At 36.4% G+C, this 12794-nt stretch overlaps 1 protein-coding gene across 16 annotated transcripts in view; it reads right to left on the bottom strand.

Annotated features, from left to right (window-relative positions):
* Positions 1-12794, bottom strand: part of ELAVL2 (ELAV like RNA binding protein 2) — a 164256-nt gene that overhangs the window by 57153 nt on the left and 94309 nt on the right. For 7 of the 16 annotated variants that reach the window (XM_019430677.2, XM_019430675.2, XM_053907994.1 and 4 more), the window contains exons 2-3: positions 11317-11407; positions 8227-8470 (exon numbers count right to left, since the gene is read on the bottom strand). In XM_019430677.2, the coding sequence (XP_019286222.1) occupies positions 8227-8470; positions 11317-11388 (316 nt within the window). In that variant the 5' untranslated portion in view covers positions 11389-11407. The remainder of the gene's footprint in view (positions 1-8226; positions 8471-11316; positions 11408-12794) is intronic. The other 9 variants (XM_019430681.2, XM_019430682.2, XM_019430686.2 and 6 more) reach the window with 3 other exon arrangements.

Genomic DNA, 12794 nt, shown 5'->3' on the forward strand with positions numbered 1-12794 from the left:
TCAAGGGTGTCAAAATATTGACACTGTAAAACTTTAAAAAGCGAAACCACGTTTTAAGGAGTAAAACATGCTAACTAAAGCCACTGCATCAAATCAAACGACACTCACAAGTAAAATGCCAGGAAATATTTTTTAAAGCTGACCTTTTTAGTTGAAAAGGCAAGCGCTGAGGGTTTCCACAGCTCTCAAAATTCAGTAGTAGCAATGCACTCCACTGAGTCAATTAACTTAGAACAAGCTCAGAAGAAGTTGGCGAATTGTAAAGCACAGTTTTAGTTTCAATGACCAACTATTCTGTTCAGGAAACATTTAAAAAGAAATGTTCCAACAGGTGCAAAATAAAAATGCTTTGCTCTATTCATAATTTAGAAAGTTAAAAAAAGGCTATTACAAAGGTAGTGCAATAGATAAGATGATAGTGAAGTTAAGAACCATCAAAAGAAACAGGTTTATTTTGTAGTATATCATAAAGGGAGTCAATTTCACACCGGAGGATAGACAGGATTTTAACATTGTATGGATTACAAAAGGAAGAAGAAATCCTGTATCAGAATTTAAAAACAGCTCTTCTCCCATTGCCTTCGCCATTTTCTTTCTCATCTATATTATCTGTCCATCATTAGGACAGCCACTAAATAATAAATTGAAAGTGATTTCTACTCTATGCTACCAATCCCAATGCAGAAGTAAACAAAAACAAACAAAAAGTGTGAAAAGATTTGCAATAGCAAATAGCACACAAGCATGCACACTTCGCTGAATTTGAAGGGGAGAACTCTTTTTATTTAAAAAAAAAATTTTTTTTTAATGTTTTCTTTATTTTTGAGACAGAGAGAGACAGAGCATGAGCAGGGGAGGGGCAGAGAGAGAGGGAGACACAGAATCCGAAGCAGGCTCCAGGCTCTGAGCTGTCAGCACAGAGCCCAACACGGGGCTCAAACTCAGGAACTGTGAGATCATGACCTGAGCCGAAGTCAGAGGCTTAACCGACTGAGCCACCCAGGCGCCCCCAAGGGGAGAACTCTTTACAGAAGAACTTCAACCACATTTTCTATTAATTTGAATGCATTAACAATGTTTGTGTTTTGTATCAAATTAATAAAGGAATCAAGTCAAAGGCACTAAACACGTGCTCTTAATCTACTGACTAGACAAATATCATGATTCTAGAAGCCCCAATGAGGATATGGGTCAAGAAGGCATGGAATCGAAACTCCTAAGCCTCATTTGCACAACAGATTCAACCTCATTCTCCCAGTAAATATTCTTAAAAAGCTTTTGGAAAATGTGTAATCAGCTCTAGGGAGTTGCAATACTTTTCTTCATTTTCTTCTAATGGAATAAAACAAAGTGACATAAATATCAACATCAAGAAAATCAGAGAAACTGAAATCTCAATGACTGAGAAGTTAATCAGCAATGATTCTGTTTCAAACTCTTCTATATCCTCACAACAGTTATCTTTTCTTCCCAGCAACTAGCCATTTCAGGTTGCACTACCATGGAACATCCCAAGAGCCTTTTCTGTTTAGGTTTGTTAACCAAGAGTTAATTTACTGTATGATAAGAGGGTCCTAGACGATATCACCCCAAATACACTAGTTTTGCCTAAGGAGTATTCCAAACAGAAGACAATTAAGAACCAACAGACACAGAAAAGAGTTCTCTACCCTATTCTTTTCTGCCTAAAAAGCAAATCACAAATTTCCCTTGGGCAGAGGTCCCCCTCCTCTGTGCCAGAAAGAGCAGAGAAACTTTCACCACCAGAGACGGAGAGTTGGCACCAAAATGAACAAACAAACCTTGCTAAAATATAAAATGGCTCAATACCTTCTGTTAGTTTCCCCCTTGTAAATTCCTGGTCACTTCCTCACAATTTATCATGCCTCAGAACCCAAACCCCCTTTCCTTTGTTAAAATGGTATATAAGCCTTGAGTCTAACCACTTATTTTTCTTTTTTTGTGAATTCCAGTGCACATATAATGCTAATAAAAATTGTGTGCCTCTTCTGTTAAATCTCTCCCCTCCCTGTTTCATTGAGATATAACTGACATAAAACACTGTATAATCTATCCTTTGTTAGGTTCAATCCCTGGGGGCCTGTGAATGTAACTAAGAGAACTAAGAAAAAGTTTCTCTTCCCTGATAATGGTAAAGAACCATATTTAATTTCCTAAATTTGATAAATTTTTAATTTCATCATCCTGAAATTCATCATCTACATTAATCAATGCTGACACAGAAATATGTTCTATAAAACACCTCCAGTTCAAGGTTTGAGTGGAAAAAAATGAACATAGAAGAATTTTAAAGTCTTTCCCCCAAAACTTTAAAAAAGCTTCTATGGTAATAACATCAAATTTTTAAATGACTGATTAGCCATGACCATTGGAAAAGACAAAGGTGCAATTAAAAAATTAGGTTTAAATATATATTGATAAATATACATAAAGTTTCTTCAGCACCACCAAAACAACAACAACAAAATCACTTTATACAAATTTAGTCACTAAAATCTAAGAATAGCTATATTCAAACGTATTGCATTCCATAGTTAATACTTTAGGGACCACCAAAGCATCTACCTTGTAGAGCCAAGTTGTCTTGTTTTGTGAAGACCTGAGCACACAACAGCCTTTCTGCTAAATCTCTAATTAAACAGTACCCAGAGTCTGCAAAGTGAGGTGTTTATTAAGCTACCACCAGCCAGCCACCCACTCTGCCCTCTTCAACTATCTGTCTGAAAGAATCAGAATTCTTAATCTCTTGATACTACTGACACTGAACAACTAACCTTAGGATTGTAACTGACACACACAACCACCTTTTCAAATTAATGTTCAGCAAAACAGCCTGAGGCTCACTCATTCTGATTGACTTCATCACAGTAGTAAGTGCTATTAAATTTGAAGGCATGCATTAGAAAAATAAAATACCATTTATCTGTTTCAATTCTGAGAAGCTAAGATTGTATTTGTTTATGGGAAAAAAAAAAAAAAAGGAGGGGAGGGGCTCAGTCGGTTAAGCATTGGACTCGATTTCAGCTCATGTCACGATCTCACAGTTCTTGAGTTTGAGCCCCGCTTCCAGGGGATTCTCCCCTGGATTTCTCTGCCTCTCCCCTGCTCGTACTCTCTCAAAATAAATAAATTAAAAAAATAAAATAAGGGGCGCCTGGGTGGCTCAGTCGGTTAAGCGTCTGACTTCAGCTCAGGTCATGATCTCATGGTCCATGAGTTCGAGCCCCGTGTGGGGCTCTGTGCTGACAGCTCAGAGCCTGGAGCCTGCTTCAGATTCTGTGTCTCCCTCTCTCTCTGCCCCTCCCCCATTCATGCTCTGTCTCTCGCTGTCTCAAAAATAAACAAACATTAAAAGAAAAAAAATTTTAAATAAAATAAATAAAATAAAAACTGTCAGTTATTTGATAAACAACAAACAAATAAAAAGAGAAGGGAAGAATACAATGGCATTACAATGAAATTTGAAAAGCACATTATTTTGATAACAAAACCAACAATCAAAACTAACTTCAACGTTCTCAGGAAGCAACAGACATAACTCAAATCTGGCTAAGAACCTTCGTGTTAAAAAAAAGATTTTACCACACAGGCCCTAAGGCAAAACAAGGTGGGAGGAGTCTGTGTTTCCACAGATGGCACTGCCTATTGAGAGGTAATCAATAGTGGCAAAGTCCCTCTTGGGTCACCTATAGTTTGTATATGTTTCTTTGGGCCTTTTTTTTTTTTTTAATGTCTATTTATTTATTTATTTGAGGGAGAGAGAGAGCACGTACGCATGTGTGTGAGAGAGAGAGAGAGAGAGAGAGAGAGAGGGAGGGAGGGAGGGAGGGAGGAGTGGGAGAGGGACAGCGAGAGAAGGAGACATAGAATCTGAAGCAGGCTCCAAGAACCGTGAGATCATGATCTGAGCCAAAGTGGGATGCTTAACTGACTGTGCCACCCAGGTGCCCCCCTTCAGCTCTTTGTTTTTCCTTTTTGAAAAAAAGATTCTAGTTCACAGCTGATGGGGTCGCCACAGGACCCACCTCAAACAATTCCTAGAATAAGAGTGAAGCCATCACACCAAGACAAAAAGGAGTACCACTCATGACCTGAGGTCTTCAACTAACTTCCCTTGCTCTTCTATTAGAAGAAAGGAAAAGTAACAATGACAGAACAAGCTCTCTTGGAATTCTGAAAAATAATTACACATGTACACACACCCTTTCAGGGACAGGTCAGGTGTTCAGTAAAGACACAGCCTAGTGACTTTGACATCTCTAGTACTGAATACTAGGAGTTAACGCATCAGAAACCAATGCTGGGGAGGGGGCAGCGCCTGAAACTTAGTTTACCACAGAATTAGGCACTGTGGTTGTAACAACTCTCCCATCTCTAGCCAGAGTTCAGATAAACCTGGTTAATTCTGGTTCTATCTCCCTGAAAAATGTTCAGGAAAAGAAGTGAGTAACTCCCAGGTAAATGGAACATTCTAGGCCCTACACCTCAAAGATTCTGATTCAGTAGGTCTGGGCATGGTCCAGGAAGCTGCGTTTCTAGTAGTCATCCCAACAGATTCCAATGCAAGTACTCTACTGACTACTTTAAAAGGGTGATTCCCAAAAGTGCTTGCTTGCCCGTCAAAATCACCTGGGGAGATTTCTGACAACAGATTCCCAAGGTCTCCAGAATCTCTATTTTTAAACACTCCCTCACAGGAGGATGTGCAGCCAGATTTAGGAATCACTGGGCTATAATATCCAAATACAAAACTACAGATTACGAAGTTTCTAGAGAAGCATGGACGTTCTTCATTTTATGTATCCCTCAGTCCTTTACTCTCAAAAATCTCTCCTTCCCCTTCTGAAGATGACACATACACCAGAAGATGCCCCTTGGTGAATTTATACAAGTTAGGGGTCTCACTATAAATTCATCAGTTAGTCCTGAAGTTCATTTTTCATGAGTTCTGGCCTCCAACAAAAGGCGAGGAGGAAATATCCCAGGAAAAAACAGAAAACCAGAATTCTGGTCCCTACTCTACTGCTTAATAGCCATGTGGTTTTGGACTAATTAGTCATTTAAACAAACCTGGGCTTCAGCTCACCTGTTATGTGAGGGAGCTGCCTAAGGTCACCTCAAGGACTTTTCTGATTCTAACATTCTATTACTGATTCCTTGCATCCTAAAATCTATTTCACTCCTCTAGAATGCAGCATCAGCAGGTGTCAAGGACTCTGAAGCGCATAAACTCAAAAGAGATGGACCGACATCAGCTAAACTGTACAAGCAGCAGTGGCTTCTCATGACGAATGCCTAGAGACAGGAAATGGGATGAAGCATAAAGCTGGGCACAAAACCAAAGAAAGGGTCTGAAAAACAACATAATAAATAGAATGTAGGCCAAAAAGAAGATTACTATATTTACTACTGAAGAGGTTTCTCAATGTATTGCTCTAATCCTCATCCTATCAAAATAGTGACATTAATTTGCCAACACCAAAACAATCTAAAAATTATACACTCTTTTTTAGGACTTAGGAAAGAGGCACACACTTTCCTACTAGACCTTTTTTTTTTTTTTTTTTTTTTTTTTTTTTTTTTTTTTTTTTTTACCTGAGATACAGTTTCCTAAATTTGGCATTATTTAAATAAGGGAAGATTTAAGAAAAATGACAAAGAGCAACTTAGATGTTTTTCCCAAAGAGTTATCTCATAGTTTTCTTACAACCCAAACAATTAATGCCCGCCTCTTACAAAAACAGAATACAAAGAGCTGGCCTGGCAGCCCCCGGGGAGGTAGGATAAATTGGATAATTAGACCCAGGAACTCAAATTTAACCCTAAAAATGTGTACTGAGAAACTACAAAAATTGGCTAATGCTAAACACCACAGGGCAGAGTCCAAATCCTCACACATTCTTTCAATCTTTCTAGATGTATTAATAGTAGCTTCTTAGAAATATAGGCCCACTTTGTAAAGTACAACCATTCAAAATCCAGTTTTAGAAACCTACCATTTACTGGACTATTTTGTTCTATACAAATATTTACTAAGACACTCAGAATTAAAAACAACGTATCTGAGGTAATCTATGCTTACAGCTAAATGAGTCAGACCCTTCCAAACACTGTTTTAACCCATACTAAGAAGATGTCAGTGGGCTAAGTCAAAACACGGCCACTAGAAGAGTTCCTTTGTGTTCTTACTTGCCTACTCAACTTTTTAATCCATTATACAGCTCATTACCATAGATGTTCATATTTGAAACCTGCACATATTTTACTGTTACCAACAGGTTACAGAGAAGTTTCAGATTGTCTGATAATTAAATGAAAGCTTTTATACGCTCAATGTAAATCTAGTATTAAGCAGATATCCCCTAAAACAAGTTCTGTGGTCAAATAAGGCCAGAAAACTAGTTTCTTTACTGCAGGATCTTAATATGTGGTTTGTAATATGCTGATGATCTGCAGTTTGGCTCTTAAATAGGAAACTATCAAGGGAAGCATTTCTCAAACTTGTCTGTCAATGGAACATTCGTTTTAAAGAACAAGTATGGCTGTGTCTCATGAAATGAAGTTTAGAAAACATCTTTTGACCCTCATGCTCACTATGGATTTTCCTGGGTACTCCATTTGCTTACCAGAGGTTATAAACAGAAATTTTACCATGGTGGAAAACTTAATTGGCCCCATCTTACTGAAAAGACAGGAGGGTGTTGGTGAGGGGTCAAGGAAATGGACAGCAAATACTAATGCACTTTGCCAGTATCTACCCACGTACTTCAGATCACCACGCACTACGGCTCTACCACCACTATTTATCACACTAAAGAGAGGAAGGCAAAGGGTATAAAAACACACAATTCCAATTTATCCACCTGCACCATAAAACAGTTCTCGTAAAGGACTTCAGAAAGAATAGCACAATTCAAGACTGACCAGAGATGAGAGATAAAAATCTTTGAGATGTTTTCTGTAGTAGATGCCTAATACAAACGACGTAGGATTTGTTTCATACTTTCATATACTCTCAGTATCATAACAAAAAATGCAACTTTTATATACCTAGTTCATGGGTTTTTTGTTGTTGTTTTGTTTTTTAACGGTAGGGATGGCTACTAAGCAATCAAACCAGAAATCACATCCTTGATGTCATGGCCTTTATGCCATTTAACACATAGTCATTTATGTCAAAGAGGTTGCAAAACTCACATATAAAGATACTGTTTTGCTAAAAAAGGTAGTAATAAAGGCCAAGAGCATGATTTTAGTCATGTAACTGACTAAAGTTCAGACTCCCGGTCCAACTCTTCACACTGCCTGTAGGTATTCTTTACCCATTTCATATATTTAGTTTTATAGTAGGAGTTACAAGCCATGTAAAGCAATTTCATATACACCATCACCCAATTTTAACATGAGCATGAGAAAGTTAGCCTTTGTACACTTCACACATTTTCCATGTTTGAAAACAACTCCTGCCAGAAGCATTAACTCTTGTATCCCAAGAACATGTTCCTCGTTTAGGTTTTGGCTTCTTCTAAGAATTTAGTTGAATCTTACAAAATTCTAAGGATATTTTCCACTACCTAATATTCAAAATGTAGTATCAAAGGCCAAATTACCCATCCTTTCGTTTTTATCTTTAGGATAAAAGAAACACTCTTACACCACCTTTTCCTTTACTTATCAAGGAACAAAACATTAGATCCTATTGCACTCAAATTATATCAGTACAAATATTTACACATTGACAATGTGAACACTACCATTTACTCTGTCATATATATTATAAGCAGGACTATACAGACTTAAGGGAAAAGACATTTTAAGAGGTTTCTTCCTTCTTCCAAACAGAGTATTCTTCTTAGAACTCATTGTTAAAATGCTAAATCATATAAGCTCAGGAACTAAAACTAAAGGTCAACATGACACTTTCTGTCCCATACACACATTCTTAAAACAGTTTTCAAAGATGTTATTATACAGTTCAGGGTATATGAAAGTCTAGTTATAACATATACTGCCCATAAAAAATATTTTATGCTTTAAAAGGAAAACTCTAAAACCAAAGTTTCATGCTGCTGATGTAGTCAGTAACAGAGTATCTAGACGTGTAGAACTGCATCACTGAATGACCTACTAGAAGAAAACCCATTATTTTCTCACACCTTGAAACATAATCCTTTAAAGGTGAGTAACCTATACAAAATTGCATACCTGTTATTTTGTCTCTTACAAGTTTACAGGACTCTATCTCACCGATGCTCCCAAAGAGACTCTTTAGTTCCTCCTGTGTCATGTTCTGAGGAAGGTAGTTGACTATTAAGTTGGTCTTGCTGTCCTCTGTGTTCCCAGAGTCAACCGGTGAGGAGCAGTTGTTGTTTATGGTGGTTGGACCATTGGCTGTGTTATTGCAAGTTGGCCCATTAGACAGTTGTGTTTCCATGGCAGCAATTACCTGCTAAAAACAGAGAAAATAAGAAATGTCAGAATTCATATTTCATAAACTATTAGAGATTCCAACCAAGAATGTAAATATGTGTCACTAAATGCAAGTCGTTCTGCTGAAATTACAACAAAGCTTCAACAAAAAGTGCAACGCCTACACTAATTTCTACTTCATATATTAAGCTAGTCAATTTAAGTTCACAATTATACTTTCACATACATATTCCATACATGCACATAAAAGCACAATTTAAATGTTAAACATTCTCTAGAACCACATTCTGGGTCTACTCATATACCCTTACTCACCTGCAATGTCCACATACTCGAGAAAATTTAGTACCAAAGGGCATGGAATTAAACCCTGACTATATAATACATACTACAAGACAGAAGTGTTTAACATGCTATCAGAAAAACAAACCAAAAAATGGTCTTCCTAACTTTGAAGAGATTTTCAAGTTAGCCTAAGAGTTTCAATATTCTAAAACTGACAGACATCCATTAACTTAAAATCAAGGAGTAAGAGTATTTTAAAAAAATATAAATTTGTCAACATGTACTGTTTTGGTTACATATTGAAAATGTTTTTGATTGACAAGATCTTATACCTCTTCTGTTGGTAAGAACTAAGAAAAATATCTGATGTTAAGTGTTAGGGCATGAAAAGGATTTGTAGGATAACTTGGAAAAGAAGCTCGGCATACTTAGTGTACCTTGTAGAATCTAACAAGCCATTCTTGTCAACCTTGGCAGCTAAAGATCACCAACAAGGCAACTGATCTACAGCATCAAAATAAAATCCCCAAACAATGCAGTATGGCATTCTGCCTAGACTGTGACTTTAAAAGGGAAAAAAACCAAAAACCTATCCAGTCCACCAAAACAACAATATAAAGATTTCAACTTTTGCAAACAGACCAGCCCAAGGAATTTTCATTTGAGCACATAAGCCTGTTGAAATGCAGGTAATAAAGTATCTATAAACTCCAAATACCGGATAAGTAGCAGATTTGGGGGAAATGGCCTCAAACTGTTCAGGCTACTCTAAAAATCTACTCATTAATAAGAAAATCTGGATCTAGTTTCCTAAAAATCAATGCTATGCTCTTTAAGCAAAAGAGTCACAAACCACGGCCCCAAATTTTCTAAAACCATCTTCCAATAGCTATCTACTTTGGACAGCCAAGATTGGGGGAAATCCAAAAATCAAAGCATCACTAAAAGAATTATCCTTTATATTTCATCCAATGCATCTCTCATCTCCACAAAGAACAACTTCTCAAAACTGACAATTCTGAATTGATGGAATGCTAGTTTTAGGGAACTTCTTTACATATAAAAGGCAAAGAATTTAAGGCAAAATTTTTTAAAAAGCAAAGTAGAGGGAAAGAGTGTTACAAGAGAAAAAAGTTTTTTTGTTGTTTTTTTTTTTTTTTTTTCTTAAAAAGCATATTGTCTAAGAAAAATAAAAGGGCGCAACAGTGGATAAGCATACAGGAAGAAATCTCTACTGCCAAGAGATGTTTATAAAAGAAGGCAGCATAGGACAGATTGAGATTGGTCAACTGACCAGATTAAGACTGGTCAGACTGGACAAGAATCAGTGCTATCATGATAAAAAATTGGAGACAAAATCCAGGCCACCTATGAAATATCAAACAAACTAACTCTCTATGACTTCATTTCCTTTTCAAAGAAATGGGTTTTTCTACAAGTTGCATGCTACCTCTCTTGGTTAAGTGTTCTCAGGGAATACTTAAAGGAGTAAGGGAAAATAAATCTTTGGAAATCTGTAAGAAAAAAAAAAATCTGAAAAAAAAAGATATGCATTTTATTATAATTAACAAATTTATCTGAAACTGAGAAAGGAGTTTCCAAATTTCTTAACAAAGCATAACTGTTCCAGTCTGCAGAATATTAGCTGTGGGTCACTTTCCACAGCACAACTCTTGTGGAATTTACCTTTGCCCAGCATTTATGAAGACAAAAGAGTCTCAAGATTAGAGTGGCCAAAGCCAATTAAAACAAATCATTATTCAAAAGTTAGGGTATGTGTAGAAACTATGTGAACCCCAAATATGAGATTTGGACTTAACTCATTGGGATGGCATTTGAAATATAAAGTGTTCATTGACTGAAATTAGCAGGATTTAGCAAGGACAACAAACACTCCTCACTTAATTGCACATTTATTTCCATGTTCAGGTGGCAAGAATGAGCTCCTAAGCCAACATTCAAGTGAACAGCTGCAGTAGGCTGTGTGTGCTGAAAATTACAGCATCTCTCAGCTATAGGACCATCTGCTCAGAATAAAATGATACTAATGTGCTATATTTTACAAATAATGCATATTCCATTGATAGGCTCAACACAACTGTTCACAGAATGCAAACTCTTTCGACAGTTACTGGGCAAATAATTTTCAGCCAGATTTACAATTTCAACAATTTTTTTTGAGCATCAGGAATTGTAAATAACTTCAAAATTTAGTAACCAAAAAAATACATAGTAAACAGAATGTAAAGAATTACGGTAACTTAGTATTCAGACCATACCAAAACTTTTTTGTTTTGTTTTTTTTTTAAAAAAGCTTGTCACTCTTTTCTTTGAGTCTGCACTAAATCCTAATTTTGATTATAAAAAGTTACATACAAAAGCATGGTTCTGATGCTACATATACCACTGTGGTTAAAATTGCAATGTGCTTTAAATCCTAATGATGGCCATACCGCAATAGGTTAAATGTAAGAATAATTAGTATGCCAAATGAAAAGTTCAAGTGTTTGGTATGGCCTCAGCACTCCTGCAACATGCTAAAAAAAGTAGCCTACAGAATTTAAGAAAAATCCCACAGACCCCAGTCCAAGGCTCTGCTGCCCACGAACCACTTCTAAGCAGAGAAGCCACATCACACAGTCTGACTGCCATGTTAGTTTGGAGTTGCCGTCTGCAATATGGACACAAAAAGTACCGTATGTTAGATGAGCAAGATAATGCAACAAATCAGTTTGTACAAAATTTACAGTGATTGTATTGATATTCCCAGCACGTCCATGCAGTGTGGCTTAATTGAATTTGAGGCAATTCCAATCTAATCTTTCCAAATTCATTTTAACATGTAGTTTTCTTGCACAAATTAAGCATTTTTAATTAAGAGGCTGATTTTCAAACAGCATTAACTAGTTACCTTGACATCTATCCTCAAGAACTACCTTAAACCACATCTCAAAAAAAAATTTTAGATAAAATGAAGCAAAACACTGCATGCTGTCCTGTCTTTTAAGGATGTGGGAGAAGGAAGGAAATGTGAATGAAATTTATAGTGAGAAAAGGCTGTCATGCAATTCGTAAGTGAATGCTTTGACTAAAAGTGCTTTTTCCCCAAAATATCAGAGAGGCATTAAAGGAAGCTATATTTGCCCACACTGTTACATTATACTATAAATGATCCTTAATCCTGGGACTCAAAATTAAAAGTGAATTGAAACCCTGTGAGGTTATTTTGCCACTATAGTCCAACTGATCTCTAACAGTTTCACTGAGAATTGTTCACATATACTAAAAGGCAGTAAACCAGCATCTTTCAATTGAAATAATTGGACCAATAAATAGGATTGTTTGGAGTAATGCTTATACAGGATGTCAGCTTTGTCCCTAAACGAAATCAAGTGAATATTTTTTAATATGTAAATTGTAAACGCAGCACGATTTGAAATTAGTGCTGCTATGAGGCCTCCAATATAGTTAATGAGCCATTTACCACTTATTACAACTTGCCCAAATACTAAACAGAACCACAATATTGGCACAAAAGCCAAAGTTTACATTTTAGCCATATATGCAGATCCTTTAAATGGTCAACAGAATATTCAGAAAAACTCAAGTCTCTGAAAATATACAATGAGTAACAAAGGAGGGCCAAAAACATATTTTACTTGGGTATCTATGATTATAAAAATTTCATCCATAGAGTTAAACCTGGCTGTAAAGTGATTTACTCTTGATGCGAGTGATGACATTAATTAACATGTAACAATGGATTCCATTTTCTGGCATCTACGAAAACAGTTTAACATGCACTTTACAGGATGCCATGAAAATGTTTTACACTTCTTCCCTTCTCCCACTGTTACCAGGGAATTCAGTTGGATTCTATGTTTTTTATTTAAAAGAAAAAAAACCTACTTATAGTTGAACTAATCTGTGAAAAAATAAAGTGCTTTTTATACCCATGAAATATTTTGACAAGAACCTAATTGTAGTTAGCCCACATGGTAGAAGTAGGACCACACCCAAAAGGTTCAACCAGGCTTAAATTTATGTCCTGAATACCC

Source organism: Panthera pardus, unplaced genomic scaffold, assembly GCF_024362965.1.
Source record: "Panthera pardus isolate Hobbes unplaced genomic scaffold, ASM2436296v1 HiC_scaffold_20, whole genome shotgun sequence".
In the NCBI taxonomy this organism is placed as follows: Eukaryota; Metazoa; Chordata; class Mammalia; order Carnivora; family Felidae; genus Panthera; species Panthera pardus.